This window comes from Mobula hypostoma, chromosome 4 (genome assembly GCF_963921235.1).
Source record: "Mobula hypostoma chromosome 4, sMobHyp1.1, whole genome shotgun sequence".
NCBI classification, from domain to species: Eukaryota; Metazoa; Chordata; class Chondrichthyes; order Myliobatiformes; family Myliobatidae; genus Mobula; species Mobula hypostoma.
The window spans coordinates 166,660,353-166,682,132 of NC_086100.1; the positions used below are offsets into that span (position 1 = coordinate 166,660,353).

A 21,780-nucleotide genomic window follows, 5' to 3' on the forward strand; every position below is an offset into this window, starting at 1 on the left:
TCTGATTCCAATGAATTTTACATGATCATTTTATTAATTAAATATTGAGCATTTGTGGGGGAAATTGACTCCTTGAACAAATTAGTCAGTATTCATACAAATGAGTAAGTCTACTTTCAGATTGGTTTGAAAGCTGGTCCTGGACAATGGATTGCTCACATTAGGGATGATTTGAAATGGTGATACCTCCACTGAAATACCAGTCAAGACCGTCAACCATAATTACTGTAGCACCATTAGGTAAGGTTGTACAGCAGTACAAAATACGGATTCTTAAATACAGGTTATTTTATATATCTGTGTGATTTTGTACCCTAATAGTCATTCAGTTTCTGGAATTCTCTTTTGTAGACTAAATCTCTTCCAATTATATACAAATTTAAAATCTTATTTCATTTTTGTCAATTCTTCTAAAATCATATACCTATTGATTTGGAAAACCATCTCCGATCTCTTGCTTTTCTTGACTGGATGTCAGGGGCACAAAGGTCAGTTTAGTGTCAAGGTTCTCTGTTAAGCATGGTCCAATTACAGCAGCTCACTACAAAAGGACTTACACAAATCAAACCATGCCATAAGGCAACAGAGAGACACAATACAAGTTTGTCTAAACTTAACGACTTTAAAGCTGTCTCTCTTGCAGTGCAGAAGACATCCTATTGTCAGTTCTAATCCATTTTATAACGTCATGTAAATATCTATATTTTCTTTGAAATTTTTTTTAACCACTTAAATTAATTCCAAGAGGTTATGCTGATGATAAACAAATGCACATATAGAAGTAATTCTACTAAGATGTTAGTGCAATACTAGTGTTTTAACCTAGATTTAATTAATTTTAAAGTGAGATAGTGCACATGTCACTAATCTTATAAGGATTATAAATTATAAAATACTTACTAACGTTACTGGCGTTTAGTGCAGTAATGAAGGTTCTCTATCTCTGGCGTTGTTCAGGGTTTTTTCAATCATCATGTCTTTAGCTTCCCCTCGGTTTTCACTACTGTCAGACATGCAAGTCCTGGATGGAGACTCAGGATAGTGTCACACTCAGGTGTAAAAGGACTCTTCACTGCTGTTTCCATAACAATTTTCTTTTACAAGTCAAGGTTGTTAGCTCTGAGTTGAATCCCTGAACCTGGAGGAACAGTGGACCACTCTTAGTCTGGCCTCTACCCTTTGACCTGTTTGGCATGGATGACCCTAAAAAGGGCCAAAGCACGCAAGCCTCCAAACCCAAAGACAAGGTTGTGGTCCTTTTGGAGGATATTTTAATATGTATAGTCCTTAAAAGATTTCTTTTTTGTTACTTTTAGAACTCTTGAGTTGTAAATGTCTTGCAATGTACTGCTGCCGCCAAACAGCACGTTTCATGACATATGCCAATGATATTAAACCCGATTCTCATACAGTGGTGGAGTGTGAACACTGGGGATGACTAAGATGCCAGAAGCGGCCATTTCTGGAAGCACTGTTCAAGAAAGGGAGTACGAACAGATAAAGGTGGTTCATATTGGTACTCATGACACAGGCAAGAGTGATGATGTCCTGCAACCTGAATAGAGGGCACTAAAGAGCAAATTGAAGAGTTGGATGCACATGGTTTTAAACCATAGATTACAGTCCTATGTGGACTGAGCAGAAGACTAGGAGGACAGATCAGAGATGAAGTAGGAGGAAGGACTGTTACTGGGAAAGATGTGACAAGCTACATAGGTTTCATCTGAACTGGAAAGGGTCCAACATCATTGCAAGGAAGTTTGCTCGTGCTGCTGGGGAAAGTTCAAATTACTTTGATAGGAGGATGAGACACTGTTGATGAGGGAGACATAGTTAAATATAGAAAGGTAACTCAGTCCAGCAGATTTTCACTGGAAAGTGGGATAGATATGAGTGGACAAATGGCTACCTTGAACCACAAAAAACCTTATTTAATTATCTGAACCATTTTACGCTGTTCTCAACATGTCCTGAAACAATGCAAAAAAGAATTTTAATGTATTTTTACAGTCAAGATGTATCATAATTAATCCTGAGGAAGGAAAGTTTGATGTCACCCTCAGGGTTTTGCCAAATCGCGATGTTCAATAGTGATATTCAATTCTTGTTTAATGCTTTATTGACAGCCCTAGAGGTTTTTGAAGTAAATTCGATCTTAGCAACTAAGGTGGAAGATTATATTATTGGGTTATTTTGACAAACTGGTTGGTTGCTGATTCCACTACACATCAGTGAAGCAGGCTGAAGTCTGAATTACTGTTATTTGGCAAATATCAGCTTGGTCCGTTGTAAATCAAATACGATATATATTTGCAACTTAAAGCAAACATGGCCTCCTTATGGAAAATGGATTGAATTCATCTTTGAATTACGTGTAATCTAGTTTATCATAATCACAGAATGTGCTTAATCTGTGGGAGTTACATGACATGCTCCCTTCTTATTACTACCATCCGGGAGGAGATCCAGGAGCCTGAAGACCCACACTCGATAACTCAGAAGCAGTTTCTTCCCCTCTGCAATCCGATTTCTGAATTACCATGAACAGTACTTTGTTATTCCTTTTTTTCTTTTTACAGACACTATTTAGTTTTGTAATTATGGTAATTTTGTGACTTTGAACTGTACTGATATTGCAAAGCAAACTTCACATCATACAGTTGGTGATAATAAATATGATTCTGATAGTTGTGCCTTTGTAAAGTAATAAAGAATAGCTAAGATTATGCAGTCAAAATGAACTGGAGTAATTCAAAGCATCCGAAATACCGAAATGCAAAATGGCACTTATGGTGAGTGTAATTTTAACATTATAAATCTAACAGTGGAGCTGCTGAAAAATAAAACAACTGTCAATCTTGACTAAAGTTCTTTAAATTAATCCAATTCATTCACTAAAAATGATTTATTTTCTGTATTCACTGACTTAAATATCACGAGGAATAAGAACTATGAAGCCACATGGAAAGACTTGATTTTGCTTCCTTTAACCCATACAAATAAAACTTCAAAGCACCAGTCAAGTATTGAATCAAATTGAGAAAGGACTACACTTCACCATGTAGTTCATCCTTGATTCCTAAGCTTCTGTCTTCACAATTTAAGTCAGTAGGCTTTTTGTCTTCTAGTGCACAAGCTGCTGACGTTGCTGTCCCCATTTCTGTAGAATCACAAGTGTCCGAGTCAGCACCAGCATGGTATTGTTCGGTGTTACCAACCTCTCCTGCAGGAACTGCTCCTTTGCGCTGTGGCAGCACTGTGAAAAAAGCTTTCTTCCAATCTTGCTTCTCCAGATATGCCAGGATTATTTCAAATACTGCAGGAATGAAAATAGTTCCATTTCACAATCAGACAATAGGATGGACAATTATTTTTGAGTCTAATTTTCAAGCCATTGACACCATCCAGAAGGGTTCAAAATCCCTCTGCGAAACAGCTGATGTATTTTTTTTTGCTGTTGGTCATTATTTATATCTCTCTGTTACTTCACTGAGTCATGCAATTTAATCATATTATTGTAAATCATTTGTATGTAACAGCCATATTTTATCCAAAAAAAAGTACATTTGCTGTGCGTTTTAATAGAATGAAACTGATTTTACTACTTACCGTGATTTACTGTTAAGACTTTGCGGCTATTCATTTTCACATAATTTCCAAGAGGAAGCTGGGCATGTGCAATTCCTAGCTTCAGTGCATTATCATATGTTAAACCCTGAAATAGTAGCCACATAAACACAATAAGCAATGTTTAGCTTGTTTTCTTAAAGCTCCTAATTGTTTGTGGGATTCCAACATTAAGAATAACTTTCAACATTCATATTATGCCACACTGAAATAAAAACTGCAAACTGCTCTAATCTCAAAAAGTGCTGGCTCTAAGGGTATATAAGTTTCAGATTACCTTGTGGTGATTATGATCCACCAAGCCACCAATGACATAAGCTTTGCTTGCATCCAGCTCATTAAGCACATTTGGGGAATCAGACGTAAGATAAACCAGGTCTTCCTTCTTTATTATTTCGCTGAAATGATTTGAGGTAACAGTGATTCCCTAAAAAGTTTAAATGATAATAAATCAGGTCAGTGTTGTTACTAATTCATCAGTGTTAACTTGCAATAATACTACTTTCTGACTTTGTAAAATGTGCCAAGGCACTTCACAGGAGTGATATCAAGCAAAATTTGACCAAACCATGCATGATATACGAGGATAGTTGAAAATAGATTTGATCAAAGAGATTGACAAGAATAGAAGGTTGTCAGAATTCCAGGCATAAGACACAATTTAAAGAAATGATTTAAATCAAAATATACATCAGAGCAGAGATCTGGGAGAGTTGTAAAGTTGGAAGGGATTACAAAGAGAGAGGGGGTTAATATCATGAAGCTGGGAAAACAAAGTCGAGTTATATCTGAACCAGAAGAGGGCCAATATCCTTGGGCAGGTTTGCTAGAACTGTTGGGGAGGGTTTAAACTAAGTTGGCAGGGGGATGTGAACCAGAGTGATAGAGCGGAGGATGGGGGCAGTTGGTATACAAGCAGAGGCAGTGTGTAGTGAGAATGCCAGAAAGGGCAGGCAAATGAGGGGTAAAATTGTAGTCAGTGGGATGGGCTGCAGTGCAACAGGGACAAAAATCAAAAAGAGTGAAGCGTGCAGGTGTTATATTTGAATGCACGTAGTATACGGAATAAGGGGGATCAACTTGTAGAATAGTTAGAGATTGACAGGTATGACATTGTGGGCAACACAGCGAGGGGGTAGTGTGACTCTGATGGCAAAAAATTAAATCAAATCCTTAGAAAGAAATGACATAGGATCAGAAGATGTTGAATCTTTGCGGATAGAGTTAAGAAACTGCAAGGTTAAAATTACCCTGAAGGGAGTTATATACAGGCCTCTGAACAGCAACCAGAATGTGGGCTCCAAGTTAGGATGGGAGACAGAAAAAGCATGTCAAAAGGGCAATGCTATGATGAAGAATCAAATGATGTTGAAATGGGAGATTTCAATATGCAGGTAGATTGGGAAAATCAGGTTGGTGCTGGATCCCAAGAGAGAATTTGTAGAGTGCCTATGAGATGGCTTTTGAGCAGCTTGTCGTTAAGCCCACAAGAGGATCTGCCATTTTGGATTGGGTATTGTGAAATGATTAGGGAGCTTAAGGGATTCGGGAACCTTTAGGAGGTGGTGATCATAATATGATAGATACACCTTGCAATTTGAGAGGGAGAAGCTAAAGTCAGACGTATCAGTATTACAGTGGAATAGAAGCATGAGAGAGAAGCTGGCCAAAGTTGATTGGAGGGGGACACTAACGGGGATGATGAGAAAGCAGCAATGACTGGTATTTCTGGGAGCAATTCGGAAGGCGCAGAATAGATGCATCCGAAAGAAGGAGCAGTATTCCAAAGGCAGGATAATGCAAATGTGGCTGACGGGGGAACTTAAAGCCAACGTAAAAGCAAAAGAGAGGTTATATAACTAGATCAAAAATTAGTAGTAAGTTAGACAATTGGGAAACTTTAAAAAACCCATAGAAGACATCTAAAAAAACTTCAACTAGGGAAATGATAAATTATGAATATCAGAGAGGATACGAAAAGTTTTTCAGATATATGAAGAGTAAAAGAGAGGTGAGAGTAGATTTTGGACAGCTGGAAAATGATGCTGGAGAGGTAGTAATTGGGGACAAGAAAATAGCATACAAACTAAATAAGTATTTTGCTTCAGTCTTCACTGTGGAAGACACTAACAGTATGCCCGAAGTTCGAGAGTGTCAGGGGACAGAAATGAGTGCAGTTGCTATTACCAGGGGGAAGCTGAAAGGTCTGAAGGTAGGTAAGTCACATGGTCCAATGGACTACACCCCAAGGTTCTAAAAGAGGTAGCTGAAGAAATTGTGGAGGCATCAGTGATGATATTTCAAGAATCAATAGATTCTGGCATTACCCCTTATCTAAGAAATGATGTGCTGACATTAGAGAGAGTTCAGAGAAGGTTCTTGAGAATGATTCCAGGAACAAAAAGGTTATCATGTAAGGAACGTTTAATGGCTCTGGGCCTGTACTCACTGGAATTTAGAAGAATGATGAGGGATTTCATTGAACCCCGTGAGCATAGCCACAGAATAGAAGGACATCCATTTAGAATAGAGATGAAGAGAAATTTCTTTCGCTAGAGGGTGGTGAATCTGTGGAATTCACAGCCAGAGGCGGTGTGGAGGCCAGCTTATTGGGTGTATTTAAGTCAGAAGTTGATAGATTCTTTATTAGTCATGGTGTGAAAGGTTACGGGGAGAAGGCAGGACAATGGGATTGAGAGGGAAATGAGTCAGCCATAATGAAATGGCAGAGCAGACTCGATGGGCTGAATGGCCTAATTCTGCTCCTATGGCTTATGAGCTTACACATTTTTAAAATACATATTTTTCTGGACTACGAGCCACTTAGGTAGGACAGCAAGCATTGTTTTTCTGCAAAACATCCTAAAGTATCATTCAAGGTCAGTGAGGTAGCATGTGAAGGCCAAACCCAATAGTTCAAAAGAGAAATCGGCAGGAATCTGTGCTGGAGAATTTCTAGCTATTTTGAGGGCTATTCGATTAGTTCTGGTAAACTGCTCAGCCAGAAAACAGTCCAACAGAAGCAACCACTCATTGTCATTGGCCCAATCAAACTACTCCATAAATACTTTCTTTGTACCTTCCAGTTGACCCATCCTTTGTCATTTTCATCCATATTTTTCTTTAGTTGTCCACTATGACTGGTCAAGAACATCTAGAAAAGGAGGTAAAATAAGAATTAATACTTGCTCAAAAGCTCCAGAGTTTGTTATCATAATTACATTCAAACTTTCAACACCATAGAACACTTAACAATGTCTAGAAAACAGCTGTATACAACTTTAGATAAGTCATATTGAGTATTGCATGTAGCTCTGTCCACCACATTACAAGAAGATGTGGAAGCTTTGGAAAGGATGCAGAAGAGTTTCACTAAGTGTGGCCCGGAATACAGAGTAGAAGTTATAAGATGTTGGAACTTGGTAATTTTCAATCCCTGGATTCTTTTAGGAGTTCAAGAATGAGTGAAAACCATGTTTCTTCATGATCGTTTATTTTAAAGTTTAAACACTGATATTTAAAACTGAGTGAAGAGCTGAGGACCAAAGGACCAAGGAATTAAGGACCAAAGGACCAAGATTAAAGAAAAAGATGGCATTTTTAACAAAAATCTATCATCTTTATAATCCAGATAAGAGAAATTCCTTAGATAAGAATTTCTAAAGCACTTAACATTAATTTACAACCTAACAAATTAATTGTGCTTTTTGGAATAATTCCTCAAAATATCCGCAGTATCTCTTTGTCTGACCAACATGTTATTGCATTTGTTACATTGATAACTAGGAGGGCCATTTTGTTGAAGTGGAAGGATACATTGGCTCCCATTTTGTCACAATGGTTCTCTCAAGTGATGCTATGTCTTAGTTTGGAGAAAATTGGAAGTCGAACTTTTGACCTATGTTTGATTTTGAGAAAAGATGGAGTTCATTTGCTCGTTACTATCATTTGAGTTAATTGGTAGATTTCCTCCACGATCTAATTGTAAATTTTTGGTATTTTTTTTTCTTGCTGGCGGTTTGATGTTTATCGTTAGAAGCTTTTTGTATGACATATGGCTCCGGGGGTTTTTTTCCTCACTTTTTCTTGCTTAGTGAGTTTTTTTTCCCCGTCACCAAAATTTTTTCAATCTTTGGAATAATGTTTTTCTTCTTAAGACTCTGTAAGTGTTGCCTACTTCAATGTACTCTTGTTAATTTTGGATAATAATAATAATAAAAAGATTTGAAAAGAAAAAGAATAAACCAATCAACGGCTGCACAATCATATTGCGTAGGTTATGTGTTAACACTTAGCCACTGAAAAGTGAAAAAGGGCAATAAACCGTTATGTAACTGCTATACCGCTTTCTACCAGTAAGTGGAGGCAAATCACCACATATTGTGAAAAATACGAGTTTGTTGAAGATACAAATTGCTAAAATTACAAATTATGTCAATCAAAAAGAAACTATAATTAAAACTACAATTTTAGTCTTGCATTAGTTCAACTAATATCTTATAAAAAGTATAAAAAAACAAATTCCAAAAAAGGAGAAGTGATTTTTAAAAATTTTGAGCATTGGATGCTGAGAAAGAAATAGATAAAATTATAAGAAGCATAGTTACGGCAAACAGAGATTCCACCCCCCCCCCCCAAAAGGAGGAATAGTCAAATATGAGAGAGTAAAGCGATAAGGTGAGAGGAGAAAAGCTTTAAGAAGATTTACAGTACAAGGCAAGCTTTTTCCCCACAGAACATTGTAGGTGCTTGGAACATGCTACCAGGGGAAGTAGTTAAAGCAAACAAGATACTAATGTTTAAGAGGCATTTAGACAGACAGAGGAAAGGAGAGATTGGGATCATGTGTAGGCAGGTTGGATTAGTTAACAGTTGGCACTGACATGATGTAGCAAAGGGCTTGACCCTACGCTGTACTGTTCTACATTCTGTATAGCTACTGTATAATATGGGACAACTTTATGTTGTAGGGACACGTTGTTGCATGCGCTATTAGGCACGTATTGAGCACATGTATTGATCTGTACATGTGCGCTCAGTTTGGTTTCAGTCAGTAAAGAACCCTGTTAACTTAGCTCCCATCTCCAGCGTTTTTATTTACGGCTTTGTTGTGTAACCCGGCCACATACACAACATCGTTAATGAACCTACATCGCATCAGAACGCCATGTTTTAATTGATAACAATACTTGGAGGAAGAGCGCAAGGTACGAGCCAAGGCAGAGCAAGGCCGTGAGTCCGAAAGGAAAAGGATGCACAGCCACAGGTCGGGAATGTCGGGAGACCAAGAGACACAGTTGGAGCCGCAGCACATCCAGCCGAGACCACAGCTGGCGCTGACCCCAGGAACTGAGGGTCTGCCTGCCCCAGAAGGGAGACAAAAAGAAAAGACACACACATCTAGATGGAGTGCGCTCGTGGCACTAGCAAAAAGGACACGCGAGTCAAAAAGGAAAATAAGGGGAGAACGGGGCTTAATTAACATAACAAAGATGGTGATTTTTGGAACCATTTCAGCATTTGATAGTGGTATTGAAGACTGGGCAACTTACATTGAAAGAGTGGAGTTATATTGTGAGGCTAATAGTGTTAATGATGAAAAGAAAGCCAGTGTCTTACTCAGTATACACATAAAAAATGTTGGTGAACGCAGCAGGCCAGGCAGCATCTATAGGAAGAGGTACAGTCGATGTTTCGGGCCGAGACCCTTCGTCAGGACTAACTGAGGCTACGTCCACACTAAGCCGGATAATTTTGAAAACGCCGGTTTCGAGTAAAAACGACAGGCGTCCACACTAAGCGTTTTTCAAAACATCTCTGTCCACATTAGGCGGATATTTGGGCGTATCTCCTCCTACTGGGTACGCACAGGACACACAGAGAAAACAAGCAAAGAGGAAACGATATACTTAGTGCGCATTTGTCCAGTTACACAGTAGAAAAACTTTAAAGGAATTGCTCTTGGCTGTCGCGCAGGAGGACTTAAAACTTTAAAAAAAAACAAATACTGGAGCGTATGGAGGCAACCGACAGGGAGTTCACGGACAGTATGACCCAGTTGACGACGAACATTGAAAAACTGACTAACTCTGTTGCATTAATAAAGCACCCTGTTAAATGTATAAAACGTCTGCATCAGCGTTATCTTGTATTTCCATACAATGTTACATTAGGCTGCTACACATCTATTGTCAGAGAAGTACTTGCATAAATAGGTAAACCACCTTCATACAAGCAAGGACAGAAAACAGGGCGAAGTGAGTATACTTATTCACTTCTTCACTTCGTTGTTAAAACAACGAACATCTGTTCCGGCACATCATGACAGCATTTTTAAATAGTCAAAAAAGCTCACTTTACAATTTAACTCTCACGCCGTTCACACCAACTGTGCGTTATAACAGCAGTACGGCAGTGCTTGCGCAGTACCAAGCAGAAGCAGAAAAAAGCATTGTTGTTGTGTTGTCATGACAACGTTTTAAAATCTCTCTGGTTATCCCGTACACACTACGCCGGATATTAAGCGTTTTCAGATTTATTCACTCTGGAGAGTGTTTTTGAAAATCTCCGTTTTCAGGGGCTGAAAACGCCGGCTCAGTGTGGACGGGTGGGCAAAATGAAGAGAAAAAGCTTCGTTTTCAAAATTATCCGGCGTAGTGCGGACGTACCCTGAAAGAAGAGACAGTAAGAGATTTGAAAGTGGGAGGGGGAGTGGGAGATCGAAATGATAGGAGAAAACAGGGGGGGAGGATGGAGCTAAGAGCTGGAAAGTTGATTGGCAAAAGGGATATAAGAGGATCATGGGATGGGAGGCCAAGGGAGAAAAGAAAGGGGGAGGGGGGAAGCCCAGAGGATGGACAAGGAGTATAGTGAGAGGGACAGAGGGAGAAAAAGGAGAGAGAGAAAAATTAATAATAATAAATAAACAACATGGGGTACAAATGGATGGTAACGGATGGGCTTCTCTAACTTCTGTTACTGCCCCACCTTCTCTTTGTACCCCATCTGTTATTTATTATTAATTTTTTTCCCCCTCCTCTCTCTTCCCTCTTTTTCTCCCTCTATCCCTCTCACTATAACTCCTTGCCCATCCTCTGGGCTTCCCCCCTCCCCCCTTTCTTTCTCCCTAGGCCTCCTGTCCCATGGTCCTCTCCCTTCTCCAGCTTCGTATCCCATTTGCCAATCAACATTCCAGCTCTTAGCTCCATCCCTCCCCCTCCTGTCTTCTCCTATCATTTCGGATCTCCCCCTCCCCCTCCCACTTTCAAATCTCCTACTAGCTCTTCTTTCAGTTAGTCCTGACGAAGGGTCTCGGCCCAAAACGTCGACTGTACCTCTTCCTATAGATGCTGCCTGGCCTGCTGCGTTCACCAGCATTTTTTAATGTGTGTTGCTTGAAATTCCAGCATCTGCAGATTTCCTTATGTTTGCGTCTTACTCAGTATTATAGGAGCAAAAACATACGGGCTGCTACGGAGTTTGTTAACCCCTGAAAAGCCAGCTGACAAAATGTTCAAGCAAATAGTAGACACCCTCCAACAGCACTTAAATCCCAAACCACTGGTCATTACTGAAAGATTTCAATTCCATAAACGGAATCAGAGCAAAAATGAAAGCATTTCTGAATATTGTGCTGAATTGCGCAAATTATCAGAACATTGTCAATTTGGAGCTGGTCTACTGGACGCATTGAGAGACAGGTTAGTGTGTGGCATGCACTGTAAAACCACACAGAAGCAGCTCCTGGGTGAAAAAGATCTTACATTAGAGAAGGCGCTGAACATTGCAATATCAACCGAAACAGCTTCCGAGATACAACAAAAATCTCTGGAATATGCCACAAATAAAATGTCACTGAACAGAAATGAAGGAAACAAACGTTACCATTGTGGGAACAGGTCACATGACCCTGATGATTGTTGGTTTAAAGATAAAGAATGCAGAAACTGTGGCAAACAGGGTCACATTGGCAGAGTATGCAAAAGCAGGAAAAGGACAAAATACAGAGAAACAAGAAACCCCAGAAAGGAAAATACAACAATGTGCACAAAATGAAAGAAAGCAATTTTGATGAAAACAACCCAGACAAAAGTGAATTTTCTTGGCTGCAACTTCACAGTGTGAAGGAGACAGATGATTGAAGAGTAATATGGATCACTCCACAAGTGGCAGATGTGAGACTGAAAATGGAGTTGGACACAGGCTCAGCCTTAACAGTGATCTCTGTACACGACTACAAATGACTTTTCTCACATACCTCTGAAACGAACTAAACTACTGCTAAAGACAGCACAGGACAGAAAGTGCATCCCAAAGGTAAAATTTAAGTGACAGTGACCTACGGAGACAAAACACAGCAGCTGGACCTCTATGTACTGAAAAATGGAGGACCACCATTGCTGGGACATGAATGGCTCAGGAAAATCCAGTTGGATTGGCACACCATCAAGGCACTAGATGTGTCAACAAAGGAGGGCAGCTCGGCGGGGAAGATGTCCACAGCTCTCCTCTCACCCATTGTTGACTATTACAACAACAATGAGGAGCTAGACAGTGTTGACAGGGAGACAGATATTGCCAATAAGCAGGATAATGAAGACTACCTGGAAGTAAAAGAGCAGATGTTCCAGGAGAAATTGACATCTCTCAAGAGACAGCTACAGCAGTTACAGGAAGACACTTTGCAGGAGTATCAGAAAAGGGTGAAGAAACTAGGTCAATAATACAAGGAAAGAATACAAAATGCAGAGCTTTTTCTGCAAATGGAGACAGAACAAGTGGAAAGGAATTATACTACAGAGAAGAAAGCGGCAGTGAAGGAATTTGAAGATAAAAAGATTGAGTTAGAAGAAAAGAAAAAGATAATTGAGAATGAGAGGCTAACAATGGAACTCACAGGAGATTCTATGGAGGTAAAGCCCATAATGACTAGGAAACTAAGGAGGAGACTCAATGACCCTGTTCCAATTACAGACAAAAGACAAAAATCTGCACCTGCGCAGTTAAATTACTTGTTAACAGATGAACAGGTAATGGAAGATCTGAGAACTCTCAGGTCTTTTTCACATAGCTGTCTGTGGTCTATTCTACAAACTAAATTGGCTTCTGTGTCACTTATATTACAATAATCATTGCTGTTTAATTGGCTATAAAACTGTTTGGGATATTACGGTTCTATTCCCAAATGCTTTCACAACCTAATATGTTTTACTTAAAATTAACTGTAATAACCACCAAGTACTGAAAGCAGTTGGATTCAGGAGTAAAATTCAACTTTGTATTTCTCCAATGCGCACACAAGCAACTGAAACTGATTGTGAGACCTTACCTTTACAGGATGTGTTGCCCTTCGATTTTCTGCGTAACATCTTTGAATCTGATTATGTAGCTTTTTGACATCCTAAATTAAATAAAACAATTTTTACTCTTGTGCACACACCTTATACCTTCGTGAATGTTGCAAAATAGATCAAGGTTGAACAGCAAAATAGTGCAAACAAGGGATGCACCTTACATTTACAAAATCCTATTACTTGTTGTCAGTTTTAACAGCATTTTTCATCAATAAATTGCCCAAAACCCATTCAACGATGGGAGAACAGCATGAGATGATGAGGTACACTTAGAATATAAGCACAGTAAATCTTGCAAACACCTGGTGACTTCGACTTTGTTTTTAAACTCAGACGAATAGTGCACTATTAAGGCAGCTATGAGTAATTATCACTTTCAATAGAGAGAAGGAAACTGAAGACTGAACTTTGAATAATTAAAGAGAAAGAGGTGGAGGGTAATATTTTTAAATTTATGAGTATTTATTTTTAAAAGACACCAAACATTTTTGTGGGAGGGTCACAAAGAAGAACATTTAGCACTACGCCACTGCTTGCTGATTCATTATAACTATTTGGCCTCCAGTTTGAACATTGACAGATATGTCAACATCTGTACTTTAAAACAAAAAGACATCAGCTTTGACTGTCCAGTTCAGGTTTGGAACCAGGTATGAATCTCTACCTCTGCTAGCACTCCTGCAGGAGAAAAGTACCCATGATTATGTGCAGGAGTTGCCCGTGGTGGGAGTGGTGTTTAGTGGACTGAGGTGAACAGTGCAGCCTCTTAGTACTGAGATGCCGCATCCATGGGTACATCCTACCCAACAGGGTGAGCCCAGGCTACTGACTACTTCATGTACTGACAGACTGCTGGTTTTGTGTTCAATCCCATCACCCCTGTTGGATGCACTTCAATTTGCTCTTTCCCCATCTTTTTTTGTGGTCAATAAAGGTCTGCGCAACCTGGAAATTTCCCAGTGTTAACAGGTTCAACACGGGTGCTGACTTTTAAACTTGTTACAAAGGGGAGGTCTCTGTCTGAGGAGAGCTGTGAACTCTATCTATGCTATTTTCACTCTTTCTCACCTTCAGCACCATTAAACTATCAAAGCTACAGTCCAGTGCCACACGAATGTTACTTGGAATGACATCTTTCTTAAAGCGCTTTTTAGTAGACTCTTCAATCCCATCTTCGATCCGAGTTTGACGTTCTAATTTCTTTTTAAGTTTCTTCTCTTTACGTTTCTGCCTGACTCCAGAGGAAGAAAAATATTAGTCACAAAGTGATTAGTTTAGAAATTTAATTCTACTATTGGTGAGTGAAAGGTAAGTTGCTAGTTTATTTGTAGCTATTCAATGTAAAAGTCCTCGTTGTTATGAACTAAACTGGACGGCATTAAATGGTGTCTATGGTACCGCAAAGGTGGCATTGAATGGACAAGGACAAGGTTAATTTCGGGTGGCTTGCCGCACTGCTGTTTTGCCAAGATGGCATGTGGTATATTGATTAACTTGAAATCACAATTCTTAAAAAGGGCCCAGTACATGAACAGTTAATACAGTATGTGATGCCTTAACCTCTTTCAAATAATCTTTCCTGCAACTGAAATGAATTCTTACCAGTGTGGACTATCAGTCTTTCTATTGGAGATCAAAGTACATACAGTATGTCATCATTTACATTGCAGAGATTCATTTTCTTGCAGGCATTCACAGCAAATACAAACACAATAGAATTAATGGAAGACTGCATCCAAGAGGATGGACAAACAACCAATGTGCAAAAGGCAACAGACTGCAAATGCAAAAAGAAAATAATAATAATAATAAATATTGAGAACATGAGATGAAGAATTGCTGAAAGTGCGTCCATAGGTTGTGGGAGTAATTCGATGATGGGACAAGTGAAGTTATCCCTTCTGGTTCAAGAGCCTGATGGTTGAGGGGTAATTACCGTTCCTAAACCTAGTGGTGTGCCTCGTAACCTACGTTTTCCCTTCTCACACTTTGGCATTCTGGGCATGATTTGGCAATGAATTAACTGAAGTATGATTGAGACTCTAGAGGTGCCAATCATTGATACAGAGGAGGTAACACAAGCACTAGCTGCATTTATCAGGTCTATATGGGATGTAAAGGAAGAGCATGAGGGCAATTGGACAGCATAAAAAATACAATGGTTATTGGAAATCTGAGGCAAGTGGAAGATGATTCCCATATGTTTTTATTCATTTTCCAGCAGCCGTTGTATTCTGTCTCTCAGAGTCCCATTCTGTCCATAACTTTAAAAAAAAATTCCCTTACCCATCTACATATGACTAGACTGTTCTAGCATAATACTTCATTACCAAAACTCCAAGCAAACTCATCACCAAACTCTGGATCTTGGGAGTCAATGCCTCCTTCTGCAACTGGATGCCTGACTTTCTGACCAACAGACTGCAATCAGTAAGGATTGGCAGCAGCAGCTCTGCCAGAATTATTCTCCATAAGTTGCGTCCTTAGTCCCCTACTCTACTCCTGACTGCGTAGCCAGATTCTGCCTCTCATCCCATCTGTAAGGTTGCAGATGATAGCACTGTAGTGAGCTATATCTCAAATCATTATGAATTGGAGTATAGGAAGAAGATAGAGAGCATAGTGACATGGTGTTATGACAACAACCTTTCCCTTAATGTCAGCAAAACATAAGAACTGATCCCCTCGACCCTTACCATAGAAAGCATCATATCTGGATGCAAGCAACACACACAAAATGCTGCAGGAACTCAGCAGGCCAGGCAGCATCTATGGAAATGAGTACAGTTGACATTTCAGGCCGAGACCCTTTGGCAGGACTTCTGGATGCATAAGAGTTTGGTATGGCAACTGCTCTGCACATGATCACAAGAAGCTGCAGTGAGTTGTGGATACAGCTTCATTTGCTTCTATGTCACAACTGAAGAAAATATGTTGGGGGTTATTAGGAGGTAGAAAAATCAAAGTCTCAAGAAAAGTCTTATCATTTCATTTGACAAGAGAGATTTTGACTTCTATTCATGATATAAATGATGACTAAGGAAATTAAAACGGGGATATATTTGTTCAATAACACATACTTGCGTTGCTCTTTTAGGTCCTGCCATTGTTTCTCCCTCATTAACTTCTTCATCTGTCTTTTTGATATGGGTTCCTTTCTGCCAATATTCCACTCATTCTCCTTTGATTGATTTTTCTCATCCCTGGATTCGCAGTCACTGATTCCATTCTGTTCCACTTCTTTATCCTTTGAATCCATATCTTTCAAGAAGGCTTCAGAAGGTTCTGCCCCTTCACCATATGCCTGAGATCCCATAGTGGACAGGACTTTATAAACAGTATGCTACCTCATCACACTAAGATTTGAGAAAAATAATAAATTAGTTCTGGTTTAAAATGATAAAAAAAAATTCAAATACACAGTGAAGAAAAGACATTGATTGAAAATTTCAGCAGCTTTTCTAAAAAATTTCTGAGAAAATTGCCTCTGCAAATGGCAAAGACATAAACCACGCTATAGTTATAATAAGTTTTGTTCCAATCACACTTATTTATTCCAGTTCTACAAAATCCTGGTCTAATGGAAGTTTTGCACATCTATAACATGACATTCCATCTCTTATAGTCACTGCCTCAGTCTACAACCTGTCCATCTGTGCCACCACTTTCAGGAAGCTGTGAATGCCCACTCTTAATTACTTGCTGGATCTGCTTGTTAACCTTTGGAAAGCTAGATCATTCTATGATTACCTGGTCATCCCAAACTGCTTTAAAAGCAAAGTAATAAAGAAGTGCAGTTATTGTAGTCAGGAAAGTAAAAGTTCTCCCCCCCCCACCGTTAAATGGGAATGGATGTAGAATTTTCTAAGTTATGCTGAGGATTCTTTGCATGCAGCTGAAGGGTGAACAGATGAAGTTTCATCAAGAATGTTCGGTTCTCCATCAGGTCAACACACTCTCAGCAATGCAATGGAGAGCTACCCCAAATGTTTGTGAACCCTGTGATTCAAAAGAGTACAACCATTGACCATAGTTAGAGGACAGCAAGAGGATAGAGGGTGGAAATATCAAATAGCTCAGGCCACGAGCTTAAGGAGATGCACGTTGATAGTGTGGTAAAGAAGGTATATAGCATGCTTGCCTTTAATATTTGAGATCCTGAGATTCAACAGTCAGGGAGCTAAGTTACACCTTTATAAAACTCTGCTTAAGACACATCTGGAGTACTTAATTTACTTCTGGTCATCCCAAAGAAGGATGTAGTGGCTTTGACCATAAGATACAGGAGCAGAATGAGGCCATATGGCCCATTGCACCTGCTCGGCCATTTCATCATGGCTGATACAATTTTCCTCTCAGCCCCAGTCTCCTGCCTTCTCACCGTATCCCTTCATGCCCGACCAGTCAAGAATCTATCAATCTTTACCTTAAATATGCATAAAGACTTGGCCTTCACAACTGCCTGTGGCAATGAATTCCAGATTCACTACTCTCTGGCTAAAGAAATTCGCCATCTCCATTATAAAAGGACACCTCTCTATTCTAAGGTTGTGTCCTCCAGTCTTAGACTCTCCCACCATAGGAAACATCCACTCTATCAAGGCCTTTCACCGTTCGATAGGTTTCAATGAGGTCACCCCTCATTCTTCTGAATTCTAGTGAATACAGGCCCAGAATCATTAAACACTCTTCATTTGACAAGTCATTCAATCCTGGAATCATTTTTGTGAACCACCTTGGAACTCTCTCCAATTTCAGCACATTTTTTCTAAGATAAGGGGCCCAAACCTGGTCACAATACTCCAAGTGAGGCCTCACCAGTGCTTTATAAAGTTTCAACTTACATCCTTACTTTTATGTTCTAGTCCTCTTGAAATGAATGTTAACATTGGACTCGCCTTCCTCAGCACAGACTCAACCTGCAAATTACCCTTTAAGGAATCCTGCACAAAGGCTCCCAGGTCCCTCTGCACCTCAGTTTTGGTATTTTCTCTCCATCTGGAAAATAGTCAACCCTTTCATTTCTTCTACCAAAGTGCATGACCATATACTTTCCAACATTGTATGCCATCTGCCATTTCTTTTCCCATTCTCCTAACATTTCTAAGTCCTTCTGTAGCTAGCCTTTCTACTTAGAACATAGAAAATCCACAGCACATTAACAGACCCTTCGGCCCACAATATTGTGCCAACCATGTAACCTTCTCTAGAAGCTGCCTAGAATTTTTCTACTGCATAGCCCTGTATTTTTCTAAGCTCCATGTACCTATCTAAGAGTCTCTTAAAAGACCCTATTGTATCCGCTTCTACTACCTTCGCTGGCAGTGCATTCCATGCACCCACCACTCTCTGTGTGAAAAACTTACCCCTGACATTCCCCTTGTATTGTACCTACTTCCAGGCACCTTAAAATCATGCCCCCTTGTGCTAAGCCACTTCAGCCCTGGGAAAAAGTCTCTGACTATCCACATGATCATTACCTCTCATCATTTTAGACACCTCTATAAGGTCACCTCTCATCCTCTGTCACTCCAAGGAGAAAAGGCCAAGTTCACTCAACCTATTCTCATAAGGAATGCTCTCTGATCCAGGCAACATCCTTCTAAATCTCCTCTGCAGTCTCTCTATAGCATCCACATCCTTCCTATAACGAGGCAACTTCCTCAAAAGTACCTGCCCCTCCACCTATCTTCATATCATCTGCAAACTTTGCAACAAAGTCATAAATACCGTTATCCAAATCACTGACATATAATGTAAAAAGAACACAGACCCCTGTGGAACATCACTAGTCACTGGCAGCCAGCCAGAAAAGGCTCCCTTCATTCCCACTCTTTGCCTCCTGCCAAGCAACCACTGCTTTATCCATGCTAGTATCCTGTAATACCATGGGCTCATAGCTTGTTAAGCACCCTTATGGTGGCACCTTGTCAAAAGCCTCCTGAAAATCCAAATACACAAGACCAGCTGATTCTCCTTTGTCTATCCTGCTTGCTATTTCTTCACAGAATTCCAATAGATTTGTCAGGCAAAATTTTCCCCTGAGGAAACCATGCTGACTATGGCCTATTTCATTAGATAGATAGATAGATAGATATACTTTATTAATCCCGAGGGAAATTTGGTTTTGTTACAGCCGCACCAACCAAGAATAGAGCGATTACGTGCCTCCAAGTACCCTGAGACCTTGTCCTTAACAATTGACTCCAACATCTTCCCAAATACTGGGGTCAGACTAATTGGCCTTTAGTTTCCTTTCTTCTGGCTCCTTCCTTTCTTGAAGGGTGGAGTGACATTTGCAGATAGTAGGGAAATTTACCAAGATGCTGCCTAGATTATAGGGTATAAACTATAAGGAGAGACTGGACAAACTGGAATTCTGGAGCAGCAGAAGCTGAAGGGAAACCTGACAAAAGTTTATAAGATTATCAGAGGTATAGGTAGGCTATTGGCCTCTTTTTCCCCAGGGGCAGAGTATCTAACAACAGAGGGCGTACATTTAAGATAATTCAAAGATGTGTAGGGCAAGTGTTTTTTTCAAACACACCACAGTGGGTGCCTGGAACCCGCTGCCAGGGAAATTAATGGTAGTAGATAGTGATAGTAACGTTTAAGAAGCTCCTAGATGGGCACATGAGCCGGCAGAGAATGCAGATATGGACCACGCGCAGGCAGATAGGATTAGTTAGAAATTGCATCATGATGGGTCAAGAAGCCTGTTCCCGTACTGTACGAAGAGGAGGGTCAGAAGAGGGAGAGGGGCTGAGGGTCCGTCAAACTACCTATTCCCATGGAAACGTCGTCAGCCAACCATCGCGCGCCGCTGTATCACCCCGCGAACGGGTGCTCAAACCTCGATGTGGTGGCTAAACGGCACCTGGGCGTATTCTTGGGGCATTGGTCACCCTGGCAGGGAGTTTTCTGACCCACCTGACTCTATATGAGAGGGCCGCTCCGGTATCGGCGAGAATACCGAGATCACAACTGCCGAATCCGCGGCTTCGCCTGTCACCACCAGGCCCAGCGCATCTTTATAACGTCATCATCCGGCACCGACTGGGGCGGATCCACAACTCAGGTCAGAGTGAGGTGAGACAGTACTCAATGTCCCGGGATTTCGGATGTGGGACGGTCTCAGAAAGCCAGTATTTGAACATACTAGTGAATAAGATTTAAGGGGTGAAGTATTTTGCTTCCTGTAGCATTACCCGGCACCTTTAATACTGGAAATCATTGCCTAGAGCCTCACACGAAATCATCCGACAGTTCATCCCTAAAATGATAGCTAGGAACCAGCCACAAAATCTGCACTAACCTTTTCTCATTTCACCTTCGTCCGTGACAAAACATCCTTTGATAAGAAAACTGAAACTGCATTTGAAGGTCTTGACCTGAAATATTGACTGTCGCAGTCCAGATGAAGGTTCTCTAACCAAAACGCCGACTGTCATTTCCCTCCAAAGATACTGCCTGACCCACTGAGTTCCTCCAGCTTTTTTGTTTACTGCTTTGGATTGCAACATCTACAATCTCTTGTATCTACACAAAACTCCAGTTGGGATATTACCAAGATCCTGTGCAGTCGCAAATCCTTCTGCATCTGAAGGCCAACAGAGTATTTGCCTTATAACTGCTAACAACTCTAGCGAGTTTTTAGCATTGGCATTTTTTGACCAAATGGATAAAAAAAAGTACTGACGGAGTGAGGTCAAGGTCCAAAGGCAAGGAGATCAAAGGTCAGGAATGCCTGGTACATAAGCAAAAATGTTTTTTCTTTCTATTAAAACCAATACTCCACTGCAGCTGTACATTCTACCCCAAAAGGCTCTAAAAAATGTCATTAAGATGAAACGCACCAGTTAAATTTATATTTAAGAATTCTAGTAATTGCTTTGTCCACACAGAGATTTGAACCAAGTTTTTCACAACTTATTGCAAGATGCTGTCTGCAGATCTTCTCAATACTAATATTATAATTTATCAAAGTCATTCAAGAAAAAACATTTTCTGTCCTAGAGAGGCAAAATTAAAATAACTAGTGGTATAACTTATACATGAATAGACAATCTAGGATACTGGAATAGTTGATACAAAGATGTTCAAATTTGAGGCACTTATTTCAAGTTAGTTCAATTAGCATTAGCCATATTACTGAAGAATTAATAAGGGGATCCGTTAGTCTTGCGAGACCATGCATCTGCGCCTGGAAAGTCTTCACTCTCTAGTGTGCAGGCCTGGGCAAGGTTGTATGGAAGACCGGCAGTTGCCCATGCTGCAAGCATCCCCTCGCCATGACACCGATGTTGTCCAAGGGAAGGGCAAGGGCCGATACAGCTTGGCATCAGTGTCGTCGCAGAGCACTGTGTGGTTAAGTGCCTTGCTCAAGGACACAACACGCTGCCTCAGCTAGGGCTCGAACTCACGACCTTCAGGTCGCTAGTCGAATGCCTTAACCACTTGGCCACGTGCCCACACTGAAGAATTAAGGAAGAGATAAACAGATATATCCTCTGTTTAGTTAGGCCTGTGACTGAAACCAGAATCTTACACAATGATGTGGTGCTAAATTCATTCCCTTCATCATGGTACTATCACTAACGTTTATAATGATGTAAGTTAGGTTGCAAGATGACAGTGCTATTTCTAGGCAGAGTGAGGTTGATTTGCTGATTCCACTGTCAAGAGAGTTCGGTGACTTTAGTATTGCCAAATCACCTGGCTTTTACAGGGAGAAATTGCTCTCGATTTTTCCATAAATTTTCAGTTCTTTTAGTTCTTTAGATGAGGCTTCCTCCCACAT

At 40.3% G+C, this 21,780-nt stretch overlaps 1 protein-coding gene across 1 annotated transcript; it reads right to left on the bottom strand.

Annotated features, from left to right (window-relative positions):
- Positions 1 to 59: 59 nt before the first annotated feature.
- On the bottom strand, positions 60 to 20,022 carry trmt10a (tRNA methyltransferase 10A). The gene is made up of 8 exons (XM_063046903.1): positions 19,911 to 20,022; positions 16,061 to 16,336; positions 14,049 to 14,211; positions 12,956 to 13,027; positions 6,707 to 6,781; positions 3,905 to 4,054; positions 3,610 to 3,715; positions 60 to 3,316 (listed from the first exon to the last, which is right to left on the bottom strand). The coding sequence occupies exons 2-8, from the start codon at positions 16,294 to 16,296 to the stop codon at positions 3,048 to 3,050; spliced, it is 1,071 nt and encodes a 356-aa protein (XP_062902973.1). The 5' UTR covers positions 16,297 to 16,336; positions 19,911 to 20,022; the 3' UTR covers positions 60 to 3,047.
- Between the last annotated feature and the right edge of the window lie 1,758 nt (positions 20,023 to 21,780).

Coding starts and splice junctions, on each gene's coding strand:
- trmt10a (XM_063046903.1), bottom strand. CDS start 16,296: ATGGGATCTCAGGCATATGGTGAAGGGGCAGAACCTTCTGAAGCCTTC. Junction 14,212..16,060: donor GACCTAAAAGAGCAACGCAA/GTATGTGTTATT, acceptor CTCTGGAGTCAG/GCAGAAACGTAAAGAGAAGA. Junction 3,716..3,904: donor TGGATCATAATCACCACAAG/GTAATCTGAAAC, acceptor CTACTATTTCAG/GGTTTAACATATGATAATGC.